Source organism: Mastigoproctus giganteus, chromosome 1 (genome assembly GCF_048544385.1).
Source record: "Mastigoproctus giganteus isolate SK-2022 chromosome 1, ASM4854438v1, whole genome shotgun sequence".
NCBI lineage: Eukaryota > Metazoa > Arthropoda > Arachnida > Uropygi > Thelyphonidae > Mastigoproctus > Mastigoproctus giganteus.
The window spans coordinates 31,659,469-31,685,510 of NC_143575.1; the positions used below are offsets into that span (position 1 = coordinate 31,659,469).

The following is a 26,042-nucleotide window of genomic DNA, read 5'->3' on the forward strand; positions in this document are numbered from 1 at the left end:
ATAATTGGAGTAAGTTATCACAGGAAGTTTTCACTTCCCACCCACCAACTTTCAACTTTTTCTTTTATTATTATATTTTTTAAAACAGTACAAATATACCATGAATGTGTAAAGAAAATCAACAGTAATATTTACATACATTAAAATCATTAAAAAATCAAGTTGTCATTAATTAAAAAAAAAAATTTTTTTTCAAGAGTTTTAAAAAATACACTTACAGCAGTCTCCTCTGCATATGTTGCCAACTCAATTCTGCTTTCACATACAAAGAAACACGTCATACTGTAGTGCTAAACCACTCTGTGTGTAGTATATTTTTAATGATATTTAAGCATTTTTATTTACGGACATCAGACAAAAATTAGCCACTTATGGTATTTAAGGAATATAACAGATTGAACTCCTATCGTCTACACCTGTTAGCTTACGTCACTGAAATTAGAGTATAAAGTTAACCCGTTTTTCTATATTTACAGGCATACCATCTGTGACTAAGGAAGCAAGGGTTACTACCATGAGAGGTTAGAGCAGAAAAGATCTTAGTGAGTGGCAAAAAGGAGTGATAGCATTTAAAAGGTATAGAAGAAGTGATTAAGGAAACAAGAGTTTCCACCACAAAAGGTAGGAGGTAAAATAGACAGTAGCAAAAAGGAATGGTGTTAATATTTGAAAAGTTTATCATCATTTTAAAGAAGTAGCTGAATTTGCTGATGTTTCAGAAAGGACAGTAATAAGAGTTTTTAAGGAATGATGCAAGTTGAAAATCACTCAGAAATCAGTGGCAGAATTGTCAAGTCTGTGCCAAGTGATCATGATTGGTGACAAATGTCACATATAGTAAATACAAAATGATTTCAAAAGATAGTGAGAATTGCTGCAAATAGTTAGTCAAGGGCCTCATCACACGATTTCTGAGAGAACACTGCAAAGAGAATTTCATAATGTGAATATCTGGAGTAGTGTTCCCCAGAAAAGACCAATGCTGTGCATAAAATATCTTAGCTAATATGGGCCGAAAGGCATAAAAACTGGACAGTTGATGACTAGAAAACTGATCTGGTCTGATGAATCCAAATTTTTGCCTATATTCTAAAGATGCCACTGAGTTCACGGGAAACGTAATGAGTCATTTCATCTGGACTGCAAGGTGTCATACAAGCTGATGACTGACCCACATAAATCATCACTGACCCGCCATACAAGCTGATGGTGGGTCAGTGTTGATTTGGAGATGTTTTTACTATATGAACTAGGTCTTCTATTTGAAATATCAGGCTGGATACACGAATATTCTGGATGATCAGGTTCTGCCTTTTGCTGAACATTTGAAGGATATTCATGATTTTGATACTCCTGTAATCCAAAGATGACAGTTCACATAGTTTCTGCTGTTTTAAACTGGATGAGGGACATTAAGGAATGGAAGGGCATTTAAACTTGGCCAGCCAAGGCATCAGATTTAAATCCTCTAAAGAACATATGGAACTATCTTGAATGGAAAGTGAAAACACAATAACAACACCCAATCCACAAAACTTAAATGAATTGTAGGTTCATTTATTTTCAGAATGGCCTAATGTTGAAATAAGTTATTTAAGGGGAGCAAATGAATCCCTACCAATGAGAATTAATGAAGTTATCTTTAGTAAAGGAAGGGTTACACATTATCAATTTAAAAATTACACAGGTAACAAATTTTTTGTTCAGTGTTTGTATTTCATCTTTGAAAATGAATAATGATAATCCAAATGCCAGTGCCCAAGTGATGGATGTCATGAGAAACATAGTAGAAAGGCCATTACATTAAGTGTGAAGAGAAAAGTGATAAATGAATTAGTGAGAGTGAATTATCAAAGTAATAATAAGTGTAATACAATTGTAATATGTAATCTACACCTATATTATATAGTAATATAACTCAAGACACTTATCGGCTGGGATGTTGCTGAATTTCAGACATCATAGAAATCAAGAGGATGAATTTAGGGAACTGCAATCTAAAATTATTAGAAACAAATTTATTCCAGAAGTAAGATATGTTGCAACAAATAGCTTTAGGAACTGGTTTGGGAGAAAGTTTAATTAGCTGGGTGAAATTTAAGTCAAACTCTTGGTAAAAATAAAGAAATTAATCAATAATTATAATATTTAGAAATGAGAGTTTAAAAAAAAATAAATGCCACTAACAGGTGGAAAGAATGACAAGGCCATATAACAAATGAGAAAATAAGAAAAACTCTTGTGGTAACTAACATCTGTTCAAAGGTAAGTGAAACAGATAAAGTGCTATGGGCATGTAGAAAGAATGGGAGAGGTTATGTTTGAACAGATGTTCAAAGTAAAACGGAATGATAATAAGCTAAGAGACAGACCAAAGGGGGATGCATCTTTACTAGGGATAATCTGACCTCTGCACTTAACAGCTCTTGACTGCAAATCACAATTCTTCCTTACCATGGAATATTGTTTCCATATCTGGGGTGATGCTCCCAAAAGTGCTCAAATTTTTAGACCATCTAAAAGTGGGCATTCAGGTTAATTAATGAAACCTCACTTACAAACTCGCTCCATTTCCTTTTACATGGATGTGAATTTTCTGCTGTTGCTGCTTGCCCAATCTGCATATATTTCTGTGGTCACTGTTTTTGAATTAGCATCTGTAATTCCACCTCCCTTCATTTAAATCAGTCCAAACATTTTCCTCAACTAGTCAACATCAATTCCTGATTTAACTCCAAACTTGCTAAACTAAATTTTCTTCTTTCTCGTTTATCCCATTTACTTCTGTTCTTTGGAACTGCTTTCCTTGGTGTGTATTTCTTAAATACTGAGCCAAATAAGACTCTAATATGTGCATTATGGCCTAAGTAGCCCTTGCACCAATAAATCCAACAAACAACATTTCTTAAATTATAGCCTACAGAACAACCATTTAAGACAACAGGTATATTTTTAATTAGCATATTATAGGTTATAGTATCTTTTATGTTTGTGATCACCATTAAGAAGGGAAAAAAATGTAAGCAGAGACTGATTTATAGAGAAACTTTATACTATATTTATTTGAATACATTGCAATAGCAGGTGCTCACATTACAAGATGTTTTTAAACATCTTCCTCCATGTTCAGTTTGGTAATGATAGTTTTTGAACAGTGTAGTGATTATTGTGTAGTTTATTCTATTTCTATGCATTCTATTTACATTAGTAGTTCTATGTTCATTTATATTAAATTGTATTTACATTACAATTAATCATGTGACAAGACAGTTAATAAACCTCTTCCTCCATGTGCAATTTGGTAATGATAGTTTTTGACAAATATAATGATTGCTGTGCAGTTTATTTATCAATTCTGACTTCTTGGTAATTTCTATTTAATTAGTTTAAGAAGAGAAATAATTATAACAAGGATTAGGCAAAAATTTGAATAGTTTTACTTTTTAATGCTATTTACATATACACTTGATTTGACCTCTGGTATGATCATTTCTGTTTTATAGGGTCAACTTGTGAAAGATATGCTCAATATCGTTGGCTTCCAAATTCCCAGCAAAGTCGGTCAAGCTACTATACATACATCACTCCTTTTAAGGCTTGGGTAAGAGTTTTTTTTAAGGTGTCCCATGTTTATTCCCATGTATAAATTTGTGTAGTTTGTCTAATTCAAAATTGTTGGTTTGGTAATTACTTCATCCCTAAGATGCCATTAGATTATATGCCAAGACAAAGTAAATGCAGTCGAAGCTCTATAAATGAGAAAAAAGATTGTTATATCAATTTTTCATAAAACCTCCAACAAAACAAGTAAAAGCTTGAATTTTTAATGTAATTCTACTAATACACTGAAAGGACAGAATTCATGGGATACCTGATTCCTGGGCAAGGGGACACTGTCACCTCTCTTACTAGTGAACGAACCCACCACTTGGCAGGTATATAGATACTCTGCATTCACATAGATGATAATTCGATATCAGTTTGTATAAGCATCATGAGTTAACCAGACTTTGAAAGAGGGATGTGATAGTAGGTGCCCAACGCATGAAATTAGCAAGGCTAATTTTGCCTGTTCTTCCTGGCAAAGTAGTACTGGTATGGGTAGCACACTGATCTCGTTGCACAATATACCATTGAGATTTTGGGTAGTTCCTATAACTTTTACCACCATTAATAGTTAGAAGCCCTCCATAATTTGGTGGAGAGTTTTAATATTAATTGCAATAGAGAGAATCATCTACACCCTATTATGTGAATTCCATATAATTATGCTGTTGCGTATTCATCATGCTTTCTGGAGTGCAGTGAATGATTTCTCTTTCCTTTCTCTTTTTCTCTAATTTTGTTTTTCCTTCTTTTTTATCAATAGCTTCCCTCCTTTTTTTTTTCTTTTTTTTTTCTCTACCTGCCCATGCTTCTTCTACCATTTACTTTCCTTTCCTACTCTGCTCATGCTACACAACCTATACTAGTTGCACATCAAACGTATCAAACATGTGCAGCTTAATAACAAGGTCACCTTGTGTCCACCTTGCTATTTAAGCTGCTGTGTATTTTCAAGTTGATAAAAGAGCATATTACTCCAAAAGCTGCATTTTATGTTTTTATTTCTTAATTTAGCACTACAAATTTTAATTACTTGTTTTTATCTGCCCTGTTCATTTTATCACATTTATTTCTAATTTTATATTTTTAATATGGTGTGTTTTACTTTACTTTATGTATTTTTTTATATATCATTATGTTGCTTATTTCAGAAATTTCTGTGGTAAGGTTCCAAAAAGTGGCAATTAAGCTTTAATATTAGTAAATACAAGATCTCTCATCTGGACAATAGTAATCCATATTTAAAATATGACTTGGGTATAATATGCTCAACATAGTTGATGTGAAAAAGGATCTATGGATAATAGTTCAAATAAACATGAAGTTCTCTCAGTAGTGAATTAAAGCTACTAAGATATTTAAGAGTTCTGTCAGCAAAATCCAGGAATTTTGCTAACAGAAATAAAGAATGATTATTCCACTGTTAAATTTGTGATCTAATTACATTTGAATATATTATACAAGTCTTTAAATATATATGAAGTTAATATATTATATATATTAACTTCATTTCAAAACAGATGTAGATTGCTTAAAAGGGTGCAAAGGAAGGGAAACTAGACTAGTTCTCTATCCTACAAAGACACCAGTTCTGTGAGTCTAGAAACTGGGCACTTGCAATAGTTGAGATGGTTAAAGTATTAAAAGGTTAAGGTGGTTTAGCAGATTTAAAGCTAGAATTATATTTTCTCTTTATAGGTGATACAAACAAGTAGTGGTAGATTCAAATTAATGAAAGTTAATTGTAGACTAGCTAGAAAAAAATTTACTCTTAGTTAAAGATTTGCATATTATTGGAAAAATCTACTGCCTAGTTTTGTAAAGTTGGAAAGCTTATGTGGATTTAAGTAGTGATTATGTAAATACTTAAAGATAATAATAAAACAAAAAACTAGATATTTTGTTGTGATGCATGCTATATAATCCTTGTACTAATAGTACTACTGATAACATTTGAGCAAAAGGAAAATTTTTAAAGTGATTTTGGCAATAAGAAAGTGTGAGAGAAGTCCAGTATGCATGGGAATAGCAATACAGGATCCAAATCAAGTGTCAGTGCATCTGACAGTAACTCACCTATATGAAATTTTGGGAGCACAGAACTATTAACAACAGTCAAGCAAGAGAAAGAAAGATGGTGAAAAAGGACACCTGTGAGTGTTGAAAATGTTTAAATTATTAGAGATGGCTGAATCATTTCTCAAAAAAATTAAAAAGGCATTTTTTTAAAATCATAAATGAGTCAATCGAGTATTCTTACAATTTCAAAGGATGTAAAAGATAATAGTATGGTGGGTTTTCCATTGTTGCTCATTTAGAGCATCTGAATCCAAAACTTATTGGGACTAGAGGAACTCTTAAAGATCTGTTCAATCAAGGCCTTAAGTAGGTAATCTTAGTCAGAGTCGGTAAGGGTTTTTCCATTGAATTATTTGAGGTATGTAACCTACACAACATGATAAAATAGATACTTATAAAGACATAATACAGTATATTCTCTTTAATTTGATATTGGATTAAATTGAAATGTGGTGTATTTTGAAGTTGCTACTGTTCCTTGACTAATGATGTTGGGTTTTATATACTTTTTAAAAAAGTGTGGATTATTTGAAATACAGTTAGTCCTTCGTATAGCACGATAGTTGAGTTCCCAAAACCCTAATGCAATGCAAAATCATGCAATACAAACAACAGACCCTATGGGAAAAATAGGGTTAGGTGCTGACCACCCAAGATTTGAACACACATTTGTAACCAAAACATTACCAAACACAATAATCGTAATAAAATACGTATTTTATTACGACTATTATATAATAAAATATTGCTGATGCTTTTGCTTCTATCTTAAGCAGACTTGTTTTTTTGTTTGATTTTCTATCCAAAAAGATGACAGCCGTTCCATCTCTTCCAATTCTTTGTGTCTTGATCTAATGGATTTTATTACACTTTGAGTTGTTCTTATTATGAAAGTTGTTTTTATTTTCTCTGCATTCTTTCTAATTCTCGGCATTACCTCATTTAGGCCTGTAGCACGTACAGTATCACATGGTCTTTCATTTCGCTCAAAGTGTTTCACAATTTCATATTTATTTCTCTATCGACAAAGGCAGACTAGCCATAAGCTTTACCGGGGAAACCCCGGTGGGCCGGAGGCCAGTGTGATTTTGGCCATAAACGCTAGTATGAGGCCACTACAAATTTTCTCTGTTTGTCGATATTGCTTTTCTTTTTCTCTCTGAATCTGTAGTATCTTCACCAGGACGCTTTCTTTTCACACCTTTTAAGTATTTTACTCATTTTTAGGGAATAAAGCACAATTACAAAATGAGGAGGCACGCTTGATACACATAAACAAAGCTGCACGCATGTAGCAACTGAATAAACAACACCGTAAAGACAGAGACACACTATTGACATCTCACTAGCTCACATTTTACTAAAGCACATTTCTGGAGCTTACTACCATAAAACAATAAAAACAATTTCCAGTTGTATTTCTGCTAGTGTGTGTACTGTTATAAACTGGTAGTAAACTTGATAATTGCATTTGCGATAATACCGATAGCTGGAATTTTGTGGGTTTTTATGTTATTATGGTGAAATGTGTTTCCCCTTCACTGATATAAAAAATAAATACATTTTCAGTATCTTCTCTTCATTCCTATCGTGTTGCATTCATTTGGGTTGATTCCGCATTCGACTGCCATTTCTTGTAAACACAAAGGCGAATCGTGCACAAGCGAATTCGGTTTGTGTTATATACGATATCGTTCCCCTATTTATAAATCGTGTATGATCGAATACACGATTTATAAATAGGGGAACGTGTTATACGAGGCCTGACTGTATGTCTACAATGATTTGAAGATGGAATTGGATCCTGCAACTACAGCAAATATAATGAAATTGAATGGAGCTATAATGAAAATTTTCTATTGTACTGTATACAGTATGTGCCATCTTTACATTTTATATTTCGGTTTGTTTCCCAACAATTGCTTGCAGAATTTTAGAGAATTCACGCAACTGTAACTCGCTTGCGTGTGCACTTGTAATTCGTTTTGTTTATATTGTTAAAACCAAAATACAATGATTGCTAGCAATACAAAATAAAGGATTTCTGAACACAGATGCTGAGCATCTTCATGACACTGTATGTACATGCTCGGTTTGAGAGAGATAGGGAGAGAACAATAATGAATTTTCTTGAGAGAACAAATACTTTAGCATTGAAGGATTTAAGGAATTCACAGTGAGATATGTGAAATCATTTTCTCACCATAATCATAATAACAAAGATTGCTGAGTTCCATTTTCACCATCTAATAGTCATACGGCTTGTGTTATGAGCTGTACAATTAAACAACATTAAAAGAGGAGAAAGAACTGAACCCTGGGGTTCAGTTCTTTCATTTCCACCAGCTTTAGTCGACAAGTTGGAAGATTGAGAACTGTCTAATATCAACTGCAGTGAGTAGTCAGAAAAAAAACGGTACACCCAATTACAGAAAACAGTCGGCAGTCCATAAGATGGAAGCTTATATAGAAGACCTTTATGCCCAAACAGGATTAAAAGCATTTAAAATGTCAAGAGCAACTGCTTCAGTTTCATCAAACTTTTCCATTGAATTTGTTCATAGATAGGCAACATAAGCCAGTATATCACCAGTGGATCAACAGTGATGGAGTCCATAATGGATCATTGATCAGATGGAAGGTATCTAGACAGTTTAGGAGTCAGCAATTAATGGATTTCTCTATTAGTTTAGAAAGAGTAAAAGTAAGTACGATGGGACAATAATTGGATGGGAGAGATTTGTCACCTTTTTTAGGAACTGGCTGGATATGAGCACATTTCCAAGCAGAAGGAAAAACACCTTTGGAATAAGAAAGTGTAAAAGGGTGACGCAGAATAGGTTCTCGATACTTGCACTCAAGAGCACAAGTATCAAGAACAAGTGGAGAAATACCTTCAGGACCTGGAGCTTTCTTGGCATTAAAATGGTTCAAAATTCTTCTGACATCCTTTTGACAGAAGACCACACGGGGCATTGAGTGGAGTGTACTGGAAATGGTAGGAGGTGGTTTATCAAGATTATCAATACAGGAGTTAGGAGCACAGTAGGATACAAGCAAGGCAGTTTTATGTTTAGCTGAAACAGAACGACCAGGTTTTAACAGAGGTGGCAGTACAGATGGGTGAAAGTTGTGGCCAATAGCTATGGCATTCTGATACCATAGCTTTAGCTCTGGCATCAGAATGCTCGACTACTGATTGGAGAAGTAAGTTTTCTACTCTTAACCTGTTCAAAATCTAGTTTAGTCTAATTAATAACTGCTTTATAATTGTTCTGAGCTCTTTTGATGTAGGCAGAAAATGAATTTGAAGATTTGGATGTAAGCCATTTGTGATATGCAACGCTTTTATCTTGAACAGCCTAGCATGTCCAAGTTTGCAGAATTAGAATTTGGGGAGTACAATGTGTACAGAAAGAACAGACAAGGAAGGTAGGAAGGGTTGTGCAGTTAGTTAAAAAACAAAAAATCTAAGGAGGTGCATCCAGTTGACATGGGTGGACAGTGCAATGTTGAGTCTCTTTGGTGTGACATAAACACTGGAAAAGGGAAAATGAGAGTAGCAGTATGTTATAGGCCTAATAACTCTGAGTGCAATGAACAGTTATGCAGAGAATAGAATGGGCCAGTAAATCTGAATGTCTTGTAATGGGGGATTTTAACCTTCCAGATATTGACTGGAACTTGTGGATTGGTCACTCGCAGGCTAGCAAGACTTTTGTGGATTTATTGGAGAATTGTTTTCTACAGCAACCTGATCGAGAGGCAACCAGAGGGAGTAATAGCTTGATCTGATTATCAGCAGTGATTATTCATGCATTAAGAATTTGCAGATAAAGGAACCATCAGGTGACAGTGATCACAGTGTATATGGCGCCTCCGTAGCCAGGTGGGAAGGAGCAGCAGTGCGTAGCACACGCTTCTTGATTAGACCAGGGTTCGAGCCCATCACCACCAAATGCGGAAAGGTCAGGGAATGACCACCGCATATTCCCGGAGCAAAATGGCCTTAGTTGCTAATGCTCCTAAAAAAAAAAAAAAAAAAAACCCAAAAAACCAATCACAGTGTACTGATGTGTGATTTACTTAAAGATGTAACTACCATCAAGGGTAAAGGGAAGGGTTTTTGTAAAGGTGAATACATTGGTCTCAGACAGGTTTTAAATTCTGTACAGCGGGATCAACTGATGATGTTACCAACGGTGAATTCTAAATGGGAAGCCTTCAGGGACTTATTCTTGGAGGCTACTAGGCTTTTCATACCACCTAAGAAATACTGTTCAGGGTTCAGGCCTAAATGGATGTCAGATGAATTAATGAGACTCGTGGCAGAAAAAAAAAATGCATGGGATGCATATAAATTATCAGGCAACACAGAAGCCTGTGGCAGATATAAGCTAGTCTATAATCAAGTCACAAAGGAGGTTAGGCAGGCGAAGGCAGATTACGAGAAATCTTTGGTGAAGGATGCAAAGAAAAACAGCAAAGAGTTCTTTACTTATGTAAACTCTAGAAGGAAGGGGATGAATCAGATTGGCACACTTAACATAGGTGTTTCAACTATTGATGATCTTGTTCAAGTAGCTGATAAACAATGAGTATTTTGCATCTACATTCACATATGAGGAGTTAATCAAGGAGGGGAATGCCAGAAGTTAATCAAATTCTAACAGGGAGATAAGTGATTTTGTAATAACTGAGAGCAAAGTGGAGGAGAAATTGTTGAAGTTAAACATAAAAAAAGGCACCTGGGGCAGATGGAATCTATCCAGTTATAATGGAGGAGGCAGCAAGGGAAGTAAGCAAACCCTTAGCCATAATTATGAGAGCATCCTTAGATTCATGGTAGGTCCCCATGGACTGGAGATATGCAAATGTATCCCCAATTCACAAGGGGGGGTTTAAAGGCTCACACAAATAATTATAGGCCTGTTAGTTTAACTTCTGTTCCAGGTAAAATATTGGAGTCACTGGTTAAGGAGGTGATACAGGATCACCGAGACAAGACTGCAGTAATAGTTCAGACACAGCATGGGTTTGTAAAAGGGAAGACTTGTCTGACAAATTTGATTGGATACTACGATGTGGTCACAAAGAACTGGATGCAAAAAATAATTTTGACATGATATACTTGGATTTTAGGAAAGCATTTGATACTGTTGCTCATGGAAGACTGCTGTACAAATTGGAGTGGTATGGCATTAAGGACAAGTTACGGCGATGGATATAGGGATGTTTGAGTGTGAAACTGCAGTTCATGGAAATAAATGGACTAGTGTTATTAGCGGAGTTCCCCAGGGTTCGGTGCTGGGCCCATTGTTGTTTTGTGTATTTATCAATGATATTGATGAAGGTATATCAGGCTTAATGTCCAAGTTTGCAGACAATACAAAAGTTGGCAGGGTTGTTAATGACAGTAAAGACAGTATGCTACTGCAACAGGATCTATAAAGGTTAGGCAGATGGGCTGAGAGGTGGCAACTGAAGTTTAACATTGACAGGTGCAAAGTACTCCATGTGAATAGCAGTGCAGGCGATGGATATAGGGATGTTTGAGTGTGAAACTGCAGTTCATGGAAATAAATGGACTAGTGTTATTAGCGGAGTTCCCCAGGGTTCGGTGCTGGGCCCATTGTTGTTTTGTGTATTTATCAATGATATTGATGAAGGTATATCAGGCTTAATGTCCAAGTTTGCAGACAATACAAAAGTTGGCAGGGTTGTTAATGACAGTAAAGACAGTATGCTACTGCAACAGGATCTATAAAGGTTAGGCAGATGGGCTGAGAGGTGGCAACTGAAGTTTAACATTGACAGGTGCAAAGTACTCCATGTGAATAGCAGTAACCCAAGAGAAATGTACCAACTGTGTGATACTACATTCAGGGAGGTGGAGAATGAAAAAGGCCTGGGGGTAATTGTGCAGTCAGATATGAAGTTCTCTGAGCAGTGCAGACAGGCTGCCAGAGCAGGTCATGGAGTTTTGTCAATGATATACAGGAATTTTGCTAGCAGTGACAAGCAGGTGATTATTCCTTTGTATAAGGCAATGGTCATGCTTCACCTTGAGTACTGTATACAGGTCTGGAGGCCTAATTTTAGGATGGATGTAGAGTTGCTAGAACGAGTACATAGAATGGCAACAAGATCGATGAGGGGAACAAAGGGGTTCACTTAAGAAGAAAGGCTTAAGTTCTGCAAGTCGCAGCATCTGGAGACCAGGCACCTGCGAGGTGATCTGATCAAGGTGTATTAGGCTTTGAATGGTTTGAGCAGGCTCAATGCTGACGGGACACTTCTGCTTGCTCAGATTAAGAACCTGAGGGGGAATAGATTCAAATTGAGGAAAGACAGTTGTAGAATAGATGTACGGGTGCTGGTTGATTGCTGGAACAGACTTCCATCGGACGAGAACACTTCGATGGCCATATCGATCCCTTTCAGTGATGTTTGCGGGGTGATACAGTTTGCCAAACTCTCGCCAGATTAGCTGATGTCCAGAATCACTGCCAAGACTGAATCTATTCTCATCAATAAAGAATACCTTACCCCATTGCACTGCTGTCCAGTCCTTGTGTTTGATGCACCACTGTAAACAGTGTCTCCGATGGGCAGGTGTTAAAGGGACACAGCATACTAGCTGTCGGGCAAACAGTCCACCTTTGCGGAGTTGCCTGGCCACAGTAAACTGCAATATCCTGGTCCTGTGCTCCTGTGCAGCTGGTTTGTAATGGATCCCGCTGTCTGGTGTCAGTGTCTCTCTCTTGGCCTGTAGGCATATATAGCGGTCATCATTGGGCATTGTTTTTCGTGGATGACCACCACTGGTCCTATTGCTCATGGCATGACGATGCCATGGGCAATACCAAACTCTGCAGCCACACTCCTCGCACTTCAACCTTCCTCAAGCTTCCCAATTATTCAACCCAGGGTAAAGTGATCCAGATGTTGTCTGGCCATTTCGTTGTCTGTAGCACTATGAAACCAGTAAAATTTCTGTAATAATCGTGCCCACCATTTGGTAATTTGCACATAACTGCCGAACTGCTGCTTTTATCTGTTTATGTGAGCCCTCTCATCACGATTCAAATTTTTGCATGTGCACCAGCTTTCTACTGAACGGCCACAGTTATGCAAATTGCCACAGGCTGTTTCATTTGATTTTGTGGTTGTAATCTTTAGAAATAGTGTTGGTCCTTAAGTTTTGCACACCAGTGTATGTAGCTTTATATGCCATCTACAAATATGCCGTGTTTTTTTTTTAATTTATAGTTTTTCTCCTGAGGAAATTCAAAATCTATGCATGAACAGGGCTCTACATCGTTGGTTTCTTTCACCCAATGAAAAAGCTAAGCACATCACTCATATGCAAAATCCAAACACTGAGGTAAGTGAATTTCTTAATTGATTATATCACATTCTGTGATATCATTCCAAGTAGTTTTTCAGAGTTCGTGCCATACATTAATGTCCTGTGATATTAATTCTTTGTAATCTTTCTTTAATTTTCATATATTTCTGCAAAACATTCCCATTTCTTTAAATGCCATTTGTAAAATAAGAACAATGTGATCGTGAACCTCACCTCTTTCAGCTTAACCCTTAAATACGTCTTGTTGCTTTTAATGCCAAAAGTCAATTGATGGTCAATAACTTTTTTCTTGTTCAGTAATTTACCTTGTGACATAGTGTAGCAGTTAGTGCACATAGTGTTCATTGTAAAATTTTTAGGTCCATCTACTGGGTGGCTTCCATATATTAATGGCCCTCAGTTAAGTCACCCTCTATATATATATATATAGAGGGTGACTTAAATTTTCCGACTTAAACTTAATTGAAAACCATGTTATAGTGAAACCGTGCTGTTTGAAGCCATGTTAAACGAGGTATTGCTGTATTTAGTAATCACTAATTTGATAGGATTACATTTTCGTATATCAAAAAATACATATATACTAACAAGTATTAATCAAAATTCTGAAACTTTCATTAATCAAACCTTCGTCTCTTTGTTTGAAAAGAACGTTTAATCATTTTTCTTTTATGTACAGTGCCAGGTTTCTCTCTCTTTAAATACCAGCAGTAGTCGGCCATCATGCTTGTATTCCACCTTCCCTGGTACCTCTGCTCCATATCCTTTATGTCCTGATGGAATCTCTCCCCTTGTTCTTCGCTCATCTGTGCAAGATTTTTGGGGGGAAAATCAAGATGGGCATGCAAAAATTGAATTTTGATGCTCATATTGCAACCTAAATTGCAAATTTTTTCGAGCATATTTTGAACAATTTTCTCATAATCCTGTGATTTATGATTTCCTAGAAAGTTTTCCATTACTTTTAAAAGCGATCCAGCCTTCCCTTTCAACGTCAGTCATAGTAGTTTCAAACTGACCGTCTAAAACCAATTTTCTAATTTGGGGACCAATGAAGATATCCTCTATAAGTTTTGCTTCAGATAAACCGGGAAATTTACTGCAAAGGTACTTAAAGCAGTTGCCATCCTTATTCAATGATTTAACAAATTGCTTCATTATGCCTAACTTGATAGGCAGTGGAGGTAAAAGTATTATTTTATCTAGCTTCACTAAATTTTCGTGCACAATATTTTTTGACCATTCACTAGGAACATATGATGGAGCTCCTAAGGCACTTATTAAACCAGCGATATCGCTGCAACATACGAGAGGACCTTGTGAAAAGTTGTGTATAAACTCCCTTTCATGATTTCTGTACTAGGAAAATGATGTACCTGGAGCAACTAAGTTCTTCGCTTGAAGTCTGGATCCCAGAATTTCAGCAGCATACATTGGAAGACTTAAGTCCCTTACTAAATCATTCAGTTCGACGTGTGAATTGCTGTGGCATTAAAATATTTTCTGGTTGATAACATTCCTCTTCACTAACCTCTTTAGTTTCTGGTGGAGGTTTTACATGCAGATCAGGTCCATGTGGAACCAGTCTTATGGCTGACAGTAGATCTGGATATTTGATGTCCTTTTTATTTCTTGAATTGTAACATTCGGCATGGCTTACTGGCTTGCACCACACCATAGGAATATCAAATGGCAAGCACACCTTTTTTCCTTGACTCCATTTTCTAAGATGTTCCACACATGTATGGCATACTTTATGCGGTGCCCACGATTTATCCTGATCGCCTAGTTTTATGTCAAAGTATGCATAATACGATTTTTTTACAAAAAACAAATTTGTTTTTTGTAACCAAATAAAACAACAGTTTACAAGTAATTATTTTCATGGTGAATATAATCATTACCATATTTAGCAGTCATTAGCAATCATGATGAACAATAACTAGAAATTTTGGAGTCTGAAGAAACAATTTATGATTCAGATGCTTCAGAGAGGGATAAAATTAAAGTGAATTTCCCCATACTTGAAGGTCCCTTAAGTGTGGAAACTATACTTTTTAAAATAAATGCAAGATTCCCCTCAAAAAATGATGACAGCTTTCAAGTTCATTGCATAACCAAACTCACCTTATATAAACAAGTTGTTTGGTTGAGTCTATTAAAAAAAAATTAATTTTGGATACATGCCTTCCATTATTCCCCAAAACAGCAGCATCATGCATTTCATTATTTCCCAAAATGCAACAGCATTATCAAGGAGACTGTTGTATGACCATTTTCAGGTTAGATATCAGTCTCTTGGATGTATGACCTGTCATGTGTAGATTTTTTTAACATCTACGTGGCAGAACAGAACATGCTTGCTGCCCCAATTTACAGACCTTGTACAGAGTTAACTTTCACCAATAGATTAAAAACACATCAAATTGTCCCTTGAATGTGAAAAAAAGCATAAGGATCTGATGTGATTTATCTAGTGATATTAAATGATGTAACAGGACAGATGGCCAAATCCTTATATATTTATAATGCATGCATCTCTGAACTTAGATAAAGTTACAGCAGGTTGATCTGCAAATGTCTCTCTAATTTACAAAATTCCTATGGGTAATTAGAGACCTGTAAATTAAACCTCTGTGGCAGGGGAAATTATGGAATCTGTGATTAAAGGGATGCACTGCAGAATCATTATGAAGGGAAATGGAATTATACATGAAACAGAACGTGGGTTTGTTAAAGAAAAATTACATATAACTAACTTGATAAGCCATTATGAAGTTGTCAAAAAACATCTGGATTCAAAGAATAATTTTGACATAGTATAGACTTGAGTGAGGCTTATGTCACTTTCCATAACCTAGAACCATGGTCTGTTATTAGGAAGGTATTACATAGATAAAAGGTTGGTTAAGTAAATAGGAGGCAAAGCATAGTTATAAATTCTATTGATCTGTGTAGACAAGTCATGAGTGGGGTTCCACAGGGTTTACTACTTGGTCCCTTGTCATATCTGATGTTTGTCACCTAGCAGTGGTCCCTCTACAAAATAACTATAGCATGTTAATTGTTAGTTGATTGCTGATGGCTGAAACTTTCAATATCTTCTTAAATATGCACACAAACTTTTATTTGAACTCATATGGAAGTGAAAAATTGTTTACATGAAATGACATGTGAAAAGGACCTGTCAGATCCTGTGTGACTATTTACTATTTTTGCCTTCTGCTTCATGTTCTAGTTTCAGTTTTGGATACAGTAAACAGTACATTGCTCACCCATTGGATGAGGCATCTACTTCATCCAATGGGTGAGCAATGTACTGTTAATTATTGTATGAAATGTTTTCTTTTTTGATTAGTATTAGCTGTTTTTTCCTTTTATTTATCCGATTAAATATTAACATGCAAGGTTAATAACATTACTGAAGACATAATAGGTTTTATGCCAAAGGTTATAGAGGCTACCAGATGCTCCAAAAGTTCAGAGGCTTTATAGGCCTTTGAACTTAAGCATCAGGTAGCCACCTGTCTCCATCTACTAATGAAACAAAATATTACACAACTACTAGTAGATTAAAGGTTTAAGTGTTCTTTACATTTGATAGTATTATTAGACAGATTGTGCCTTGAAATTAGCCAGATGCCCTTATCATAGCACATTTTCTTATGTAAAAAGTTCTCCCACTTAGTGAATCTGCTAAGAGTGTCAAGCAGAAATCCATTTGGCACTTTGTTTTCACAGAATTGATCTAGAAAAATAGCATTATATAGGGAGCATCTGTAATTCTGTTTAATGAGAATATGTATTGGAAAAAATGGAGGTAGGCTTTTTATGCCTTGTCTTTTTTCCAACTTAATTGTGATACTTTATGCATTTATATTGTCACGTATTCTTTAGCAGTTTTCAAAAAATTCTGTATATATCGTTTGTCTGCTAACAACTCTGGTCCCCACTGTTGTGGATTGTACTATTAATCACATATATTGTTACTGTATTAGTTATGTTATGATATGTATATTTAAGTGAAAATGAAATGCTTTAAAAAGCTAAGTGTTTATAAACTTTACAGCCATTAAAAGCTGTCTCTCTTATGCAAAATATTTGTTTAATTTTTTCTTATGATCTCTTCTGGGAGAATTTCATATTCCTTAGTAAAAAGTAATGTGGTTATTCTACACACCAATAATGGCTTACTATTATATGAGTTAACTGGATATTCCATCATTACTATTAATCTTTTTTTTTTTTTTTGTGTTGAAGGATCTTGGAGATTTAATGTGTGCCAGTTGTGTCTGAAACTAGGAATCCTTTGTTTCTAATTTTTATGGTGGGTCTTTTGTGGATTAAATAATGTGTTCTAGAGAATTATTTGCAACATTGTGATTATCTTTCAAATGAAATTTTTTTATACATTGAAGAATTTATTTTGGTAACTAACATAATGCACTCAATTTTAGAAAGTTATACATACACTGAGTAGCTGCTGTGTTAGGTGCACATACCCTTTTTATGAATTTATTTTGGTAACTAACATAATGCACTCAATTTTAGAAAGTTATACATACACTGAGTAGCTGCTGTGTTAGGTGCACATACCCTTTTTATGAAAACGTGCACTCCTTTAGTAATCTGTCTGTACAATGCAATATAAAATAGGTGAGTAGATACATAGGGATCCTGTAAATGTGGAGCTCAGTGAAAAAAATGAACAAGACAAAAGTGACTTTTAATGTGGCATGATGATCAGTGCCAAATGTGCCAGTATGAGTAGAAACTGTGACAACCCTACTGGGGTTTCCATGTACAAGTACACTTTTTTCAATGTGTTGAGATTGATTCAGTCACCAAATAACTTCGACCCAATAGCAATCGTGTGGTCGGAAACAGCTTGCTGACAGGCCAACAGGCTAATAGAAAGGCTTACAATCAGCCAGATAGCAACCTGGTACAACAGGGGTAACACTGCTGTGCATTTTTTACAAAAAATTCATTGATGTTTTTTTCAGAAAAGGGTATTTCTGAATCATTTTCTAATGCTGATTTCAAAAAGGACTTCCATTTGTTAAATTTGATTTTTCACACATTTTATTAATTTTGGCAGAATTTCCAACACTGAAATTATAACAAAAGCTACTTTTATCAGACTTTTCTATTTAAATACATTAAAAACAATATTAAAAAGGGCAGTTTGGTAAAAAGTCCTTTAAGCGCCCACCTCTCATGCTGAAGAGAGTCTCTCTCACTCTCTCGCATCAGCAATAATCAGCCATCGTGTTGGTCAAGACATCAAAAGCGGATATTGTTGGGATAGCAGAGACGTGGTGTCACAAAGATATAAGGAAAGCAGAACTGGAATTTGGGGAGTACAATGTGTACAGAAAGGATAGACAGGACAGAAAGGGAGGGGGTGTCATGCTGTTAATTAAGAAAAACATAAAATCAAAGGAAGTGCACCCAGTTAACATAGATGAACAGTGCTCTGTTGAGTCAGTTTGGTGTGAGATAAGCACTGCGAAAGGAAAAATAAGAGTAGGAGTGTGTTATAGGCCTAATGACTTGAATGAGTACAATGAACAATTGTACAGAGAAATAGAGTGGGCCAGTAAATCAGAATGTCTTATAATGGGGGATTTTAACTTCCCAGATATTGACTGAAACTTATGGGTTGGTCACTCACACACTAGTCAGACTTTTGTGGATTTATTGGATGATTGTTTTCTGCAGCAGCATGTTCGAGAGGCAACCAGAGAAAGTAACACTCTTGATCTGGTTATCAGCAGTGATCATTCGTGTATTAAGAATTTGCAGATAAAGGAACCACTAGGTGGCAGTGATCACAGTGTGCTGAAGTGGGATTTACTCAAAGAGGTAACTACCGTCAGGTGTAAAGGAAAGGGTTTTTGCTTCCGTAAAGGGGAGTACAGTGGTCTCAGACAGTTTTTAAGTTCTGTACAGTGGGATCAACTGACGATGTTACAAACAGTAAATTCTAAGTGGGAAGCATTCAAGGAATTAATCGTGGATGCTACTAAAAGTTTCATACCTATTAAGAAATATTGTTCAAGGTTTAGGCCTAAGTGGTTATCAAATGAACTAATGAGACTCGTGACAGAGAAGAAAAATGCATGGGATGCATATAAATTATCAGGCGACGCAGAAGCCTGTGGCAGATATAAGCTAGTCTGTAATCAGGTCACAAAGGAGGTTCGGCAGGCGAAGGCGGATTACGAGAATTCTTTGGCAAAAGATGCTAAGAAAAACAGCAAGGATTTCTTTACTTATATAAACTCTAAAAGGAAGGGGATGAATATGATTGGTCCACTTGACATCGATGGTTCGACTGTTGATGATCCTGCTCAGATAGCAAACAAACTGAATGAGTATTTTGCATCTACATTCACACATGAGGAGTTATTAAGGTTTGAAAATGGAAGAAGGTTATCAAATTGTAGCAGGGTGCTTAATGATTTTGTAATAACTGAGAGCAAAGTGGAGGAGAAATTGTTGAAGTTAAACACAAGAAAGGCACCTGGGGTGGATGGGATCTATCCAGTTATTTTAAAGGAGGCGGCAAAGCAACTAAGCAAACCCTTAGCCATAATTATGAGAGCATCCTTGGACTCAGGGGAGGTTCCCACGGACTGGAGATGTGCAATTGTGTCCCCAATTCACAAAGGTGGATCGAAGGGTGACACGAGTAATTACAGACCAGTTAGTTTAACTTCTGTTCCGGGTAAAATAATGGAGTCGCTGGTTAAAGATGCATTGCAGGATCATCTAGACAAGACTGCAGCAATAATTCAAACACAGCATGGGTTTGTTAAGGGAAAGTCTTGTCTGACAAATTTGATTGGTTATTATGATGTGGTCACAAAGGAACTGGATGCAAAAAATAATTTTGATATCATATACTTGGATTTCAGGAAAGCTTTTGACACTGTTACGCATGAAAGACTACTGTACAAATTGGAGCAGAATGGTATTAAGGGTAAGTTGCTACAATGGATAAAAGGATGGTTAAGTGGGAGAAGACAGAGGGTGGTAATCAATGGGTGCTGCTCTTCGTGGACTAATGTTATTAGTGGAGTCCCACAGGGTTCGGTGTTGGGTCCACTGTTGTTTTGTGTATTTATCAATGATATTGATGAAGGTATATCAGGCTTAATGTCGAAGTTTGCAGATGACACAAAGGTTGGCAGGGTTGTTAATGACAATAATGGCAGTGTGCTACTGCAACAGGATCTAGATAATTTGGGCAGATGGGCTAAGAAGTGGCAACTGAAGTTCAACCTTGACAAATGCAAAGTACTGCATATGGGTAGAAGTAACCCCAGAGAAACGTTCCAACTGTGTGGTACTACACTTAAGGTGGTAGAAAATGAAAAAGACCTGGGAGTAATTGTGCAGTCAGATATGAAGTTTTCTGAGCAGTGCAGACAGTCTGCTAGGGCGGGTCATGGGGTTTTGTCAATGATATATAGGAATTTTGCTAGCAGGGAAAAGGAGGTGATTGTCCCTCTGTATAAGGCAATGGTCAGGCCACGCCTTGAGTACTGCGTACAGGTCTGGAGGCCTCATTTTAGGAAGGATGTAGATTTGCTTGAGCGTGTACAGAGAAGAGCAACACGATTGGTGAGGGGAATGAAGGGATTCTCTTACCAAGAGAGGCTTAAGTTCTGCAAATTGCAGTGGCTGGAGACTAGGCACCTGCGTGGTGATCTGATTGAGGTATATAAGGCCTTGAATGGGTTGAGCATGCTGAATTCTGATGGGATCCTTCCACTTGTTCAGATTACAAACCTAAGGGGGCATAAATTCAAATTAAGAAAGGACAGATGTAGAATAGATGTGCGGAAATTTGCCTTTAGCCAGCAGGTGGTTAATTGCTGGAACAAACTTCCATCTGTCGTTGTGAAAGTTGATAGGTTAAATAAATTTAAGGAGGAACTGGACAGGCATTTGGAGGGAATGGTGTGATTTTTTTTTTTTTTTTTTTTTTGGCTGATGCTGCATAAGCTCCTACACTTGCTTTCTTGCATCATGTGCCACTACTACTACTACTACTACATTCCACCTTCCCTGATACTTCATCTCCAGCCGACCGGGCTAGCCGAGTGGGTAAAGTACCTGCCCGGCAACCCAAAGGTCGCGGGTTCGATACCCGCCTCGGGCTTGGATCAAAGTACTGCAAAAACCTTGGGAGGTGCAATATGGCCACAGAAGCCGATGCGCCAACAACTACCAAATCAAAAAAAAAAAATTCATCTCCATGTTTTTAATATCCTGGTGAAACATTTCGCCCTCTTCTTCACTAACACTCCCTAGATTTTCTGGGAAGTAGTTGATATGAGAGCGTAAAAAAAGTACCCTGACACTCATGTTGCAGCCCAGCTTCTTGAAGTTTGCCAACATATTTTCACATATATTCTTGTAGTCTGGAGCCTTGTTGTTCCCTACGAAGTTGTCAATGACATACCTGAAGCTAATCCACTCCTGTTTTTCTCTTTTATTCATAGTTCCCTCAAAATCTTGTCAAATTTTATGTGGAGCCCATTGTTTATCTTGGTCACAGTTTCACTCCAAAATAAGCACAGTACACATTTTTTACAAATCTGTAATATCTTGTCTTTGATTGAGGACTACATAACTTTCACAGATATAACAAATTAAGTTCATATTGTTCAAACACTTGCGTGAAGACATTTTACTCACTTTTCAACACAAGTTTGAGATTATCATGTCAAACTTACATAGGGATCCTGTAAGTGTGCAGCTTAGTGAAAAAATGGATGACAGACAAATGACAAAAAAGACTTAATGTGGGATGGTGATCAGTGCGAAATGTGCCAGTATGAGTGTCTCCAGTGTGTTGAGATCGATCCAATCACCAAATAACATTGACCCAGTGGCGATGCTGTGGTCAAACTGATAAACACTGCTGAATGAGGTGATATATAGGGGTGGTCCTGCAAATGTGCAATATAGTGAAAAAATGGACAAGACAAAAGTGACTTTTAATGTGGCATGGTGAGCAGTGCCAAATGTCACATGGTGATCAAGGTCAAGAAACAAATAACTGAAGTCAGTGTTGCGAACTACGGAGATTTAGTTCACAAATTTATAGCATTTAGGTCTAACTTAATACATTCAATATTACAACTCAGGACATCAACTTAAGCAATTTTTGAAAAAATGGTACATGATAGAAAAATAGCATTAACAGAGGTATACGATATAAGAAAGCAAGCTTATGCAGCATCAGCAAAAACACCCCTCCCATTTCATTCATCTATTCACTCCAAATGCTTGTCCAGCTCAGCCTTAAATTTATTTACGCTATCAACTTCCATAACAAGAGATGGAGGTCTGTTGCAGCAATCAACTACCCGTTGGCTAAAGGCAAATTTCTGCACATCTATTCTATTACTGTCTTTTCTCAGTTTGAATCTATGCCCCCTCAGTTTCTTAGTCTGAGCAAGTGGAAGTATCCCATCAGCATTGAGCCTGCTCAACCCGTTCAAGGCCTTGTACACCTCATTCAGATCACCTCACATGTCTCCAGGCTCTGCAATTTACAGAACATTAGCATCAGTAGTGGCATATGATGCAAGAAAGGAAGCTTATACAGCATCAGCAAAAAAAAACAAGCCTTCCCATTTCACCCATCCATTCTTAAGCCTATCTTCATAAGAGCACCCTTTTGCAATCTTGTTGCCCTTCTTTGTACTCATTCTAGCAACTCTACATCCTTCCTAAAATGAGGGCTCCAGACTTGTACACAGTATTCAAGGTGTGGCCTGACCATTGACAAGACTCCATGACCTGCTCTGGCAGCCCATTGCACTGCTCAGCAAACTTCCTATCTCACTGCACAATTAACCCCAGATCTTTTTCACTCTCTATTTCCCTGAGTGTAGTACCACACAGTTTGTACGTTTCTCTAGGGTTACTGCTATCCATATGCAGTACTTTGCATTTGTCAGTGGCGCCTCCGTAGCCAGGTGGGTACACACAGCAGTGTGTAGCACACGCTTCTTGATTACACCTGGGTTCGAACCCATGACCACCAAATACAGAGGATGCGGAAAGGTCAGAGAATGACCACTGCATATACCAGGAGAAATATGGCATTAGTTGCTAATGCTCCTACAAAAAACAATTAACTTAACTTAACTTAGCATTTGTCAATGTTAAACTTCAGTTGCCACTTCTCTGCCTATCTACCCAACTAGATCCAGTTGCAGTAGCATACTGTCTTTACTGTCATTAACAACCCTGCCAACCTTTGTATCATCTGCAAATTTGGACATTAGCCTGATATACCTCATCAATATCATTGATGAATACACAAAACAACAATGGGCCCATTGTTGGGAAATTCCGAAACCTCAGGAACTCCACTTATAATATTATTCCACAATGAACAGAGTCCATTTATCTCCCACTCAACCATCCCTTTAAGCATTGTAGCAACTTACCCTTAATGCCATACCGCTCCAATTTGCACCGCAGTCTTCCATGTGCAACAGTATCAAAAGCATTCCTGGAATCCAAGTATATGATATCAACATTATTTTTTGCATTCAGTTCCTTTGTGACCACATCATAGTATCCAATCTAATTTGTCAGACAAGACCTCCCTTTGACAAACCCATGCTGTGTCTTAACTACTACTGCAGTCTTTTCTAGATGATCCTGCCATGCTTCTTTAACCAGTGACTCCATTATTTTCCCAGGAACACAAGTTAATCTAACAGGTCTATAGTTACTTGTATCACCTTTTGAACCCTCTTTGTGAATTGGGGATATATTTGCACACCTCCAGTCCATGGAGACTAGGGCATACAATACCGGGATCCTGGTCTTTTTTTTTTTTTTTTTTTTTTCAGGTATTGATAAAAAAAAAAAAATACCCTTTTTTCGGTACTAATTTTAAAAAAATAATTGTTTATAATTTAATCACATAAAAGTTATAAAATCATTTGTCATTGATAAATCATCAGTAGGACACCATGCAACATTGCAACCTGTGTACAATTTTCGAACAACTTCATGTCTGACCGTATCGTAACTCCTAAGTCTTGTTCCTCTACTACTGACTTTAGTTCAACTCCACCAAGTGTATAAGTTATTTTGGGCTTGCTGTTCCCCAGGTGTAAGATCTTGCATTTTGCTGAATTAAAGTATAGCTGTCACTTTTCTGACCATCCTGGAAGTCTATCTAGGTCACTCTGAAAAAGCTCTGCTTGGTGGCAATCATTAACTACTCTACTGATCTTTACATCATCTGCAAGTTTAGACCTCATTCCATCCCTTCGTAGATGTCATTTAAGATAATCAAAAACAACAGTGGTCCCAATACTGATCCTTTGGGGAATCCCACTTCTTACATTAACCGAATGTGAGGAATAACCATTTATCACAACCCTTTGGCTGGTGCTCTCATGCCATCGTGCTATCCATCTAAGGATTTTCCCTATGATTCTAGCCTGCTCCAATTTATAAAGTAACCACTCATGTGGGACTGAGTCAAATGCTTTGCTGAAATCCAAATAAACAATGCCGAAATTATTCCCTAAATCCAGCGCATGAGTGACCTGTCAAAATGGCTAACCAGATTTGTTAAACATGATTTTCCCTTTACAAAACCATGCTGTGTATCCTACAGAATTCCATTTCCATCTAAATGATTCTGAATTCCAACCTTCATCATTGCCTCCATGATTTTCTCTACTACTGAAGTTGCCAGGTGGGAAGGAGCAGCAGTGCATAGCACGCTCTTCTTGATTAGACCGGGGTTCGAGCCCGTCACCACCAAATACGGAGGATGCGGAAAGGTCAGGGAATGACTACTGCATGTTCCCGGAGCAATATAGCCTTATTTGCTAATGCTCCTAAAAACCAAATAACAACTACTACTGAAGTTAGACTGGCCGGTCGGTAATTTCCTGTTACATTCCGTGAACCACCTTTATGTTCTAATTTACACCAATCCAGCGGAATCTCTCCTGAGTCCAGTGATGCTCTCATAACTGGCCTTAATGGTTCAATGCACTCACTTGCTACCTCCTCTAAGATTATAGGGTAAGGTAAAAGGTAAACTGTAGCCTTTATCAACCCATTGCAGGATGGAAGCCATCAACCACAGCAGCCTTACTCGCCCGTAGGTGCAAAAGTTCTCATTAAATAACGTTTAAAATTTCAACATCATTAATTACATTTTTTTCAACTTCACTTCCATAATATCTCATTGACACAAGGGTTTTTTTTATGTAAATATTGATGCAAAGTAACTGTTGAGTTCATCTGCAACTTCAGCTGTGCTATATAATACTATCCCACGTCCATTATATAAGGGTCCAATCTGATTTGTCCTTCTGTTCTTTGAATTTATATATGTGAAGAATTCCTTAACTGCACTCTTTGCTCTCTTCTTTATTCCTTATCCTCCACTCTTTGCTCTCTCCTAGACTCAGTAAAGATACTATAGTGAAAATTATGCTTCGCCTAATAAAATGTCTTTCTCCTTCAGAAAATGATAAACATAATTCAATCATGAAAGACCAACATGAAAAAGAACATCAGTGTTCTGCAAATTCTTTCCAAAATAAGAAATTGCCTGACTCCAATGAGATTTTAAAAGATGAACTTGAGTCGGAAAGTAATGAAATACTTTTAACTATTTTGCTAAAAAAGTTTAAACCCTAGAAAATATGGACTGAGATCGTCTACGATTATCTCAGTACAATAGTACCAGAATAGAATCCGAAAGGGCATTTTCTGCCACTAATCAAATATTGTGTGTACTAAAATTAGATCCATTTTAAAAAATCATTCTATTGCTTATGTTTCTTAAGCGCTCACGTTATTCGGAGAGATAGTGTGGATGCTTAAACATAACTAAACTTTGCAGTAACAATATGCATTTTTTTGTTTTTAGAATAACTGCATTTTAATGATTTTTTTCAGAATATTTATTATTGCA

At 36.7% G+C, this 26,042-nt stretch overlaps 1 protein-coding gene across 1 annotated transcript in view; it reads left to right on the plus strand.

Moving 5' to 3' along the window:
• LOC150090683 (tubulin monoglutamylase TTLL4-like) overlaps window positions 1-26,042 on the plus strand; it is a 188,119-nt gene that overhangs the window by 154,869 nt on the left and 7,208 nt on the right. Inside the window, exons 12-13 of the mRNA XM_090368609.1 lie at window positions 3,504-3,601; window positions 12,958-13,072. Of these exons, the coding sequence (XP_090224735.1) occupies window positions 3,504-3,601; window positions 12,958-13,072 (213 nt within the window). The remainder of the gene's footprint in view (window positions 1-3,503; window positions 3,602-12,957; window positions 13,073-26,042) is intronic.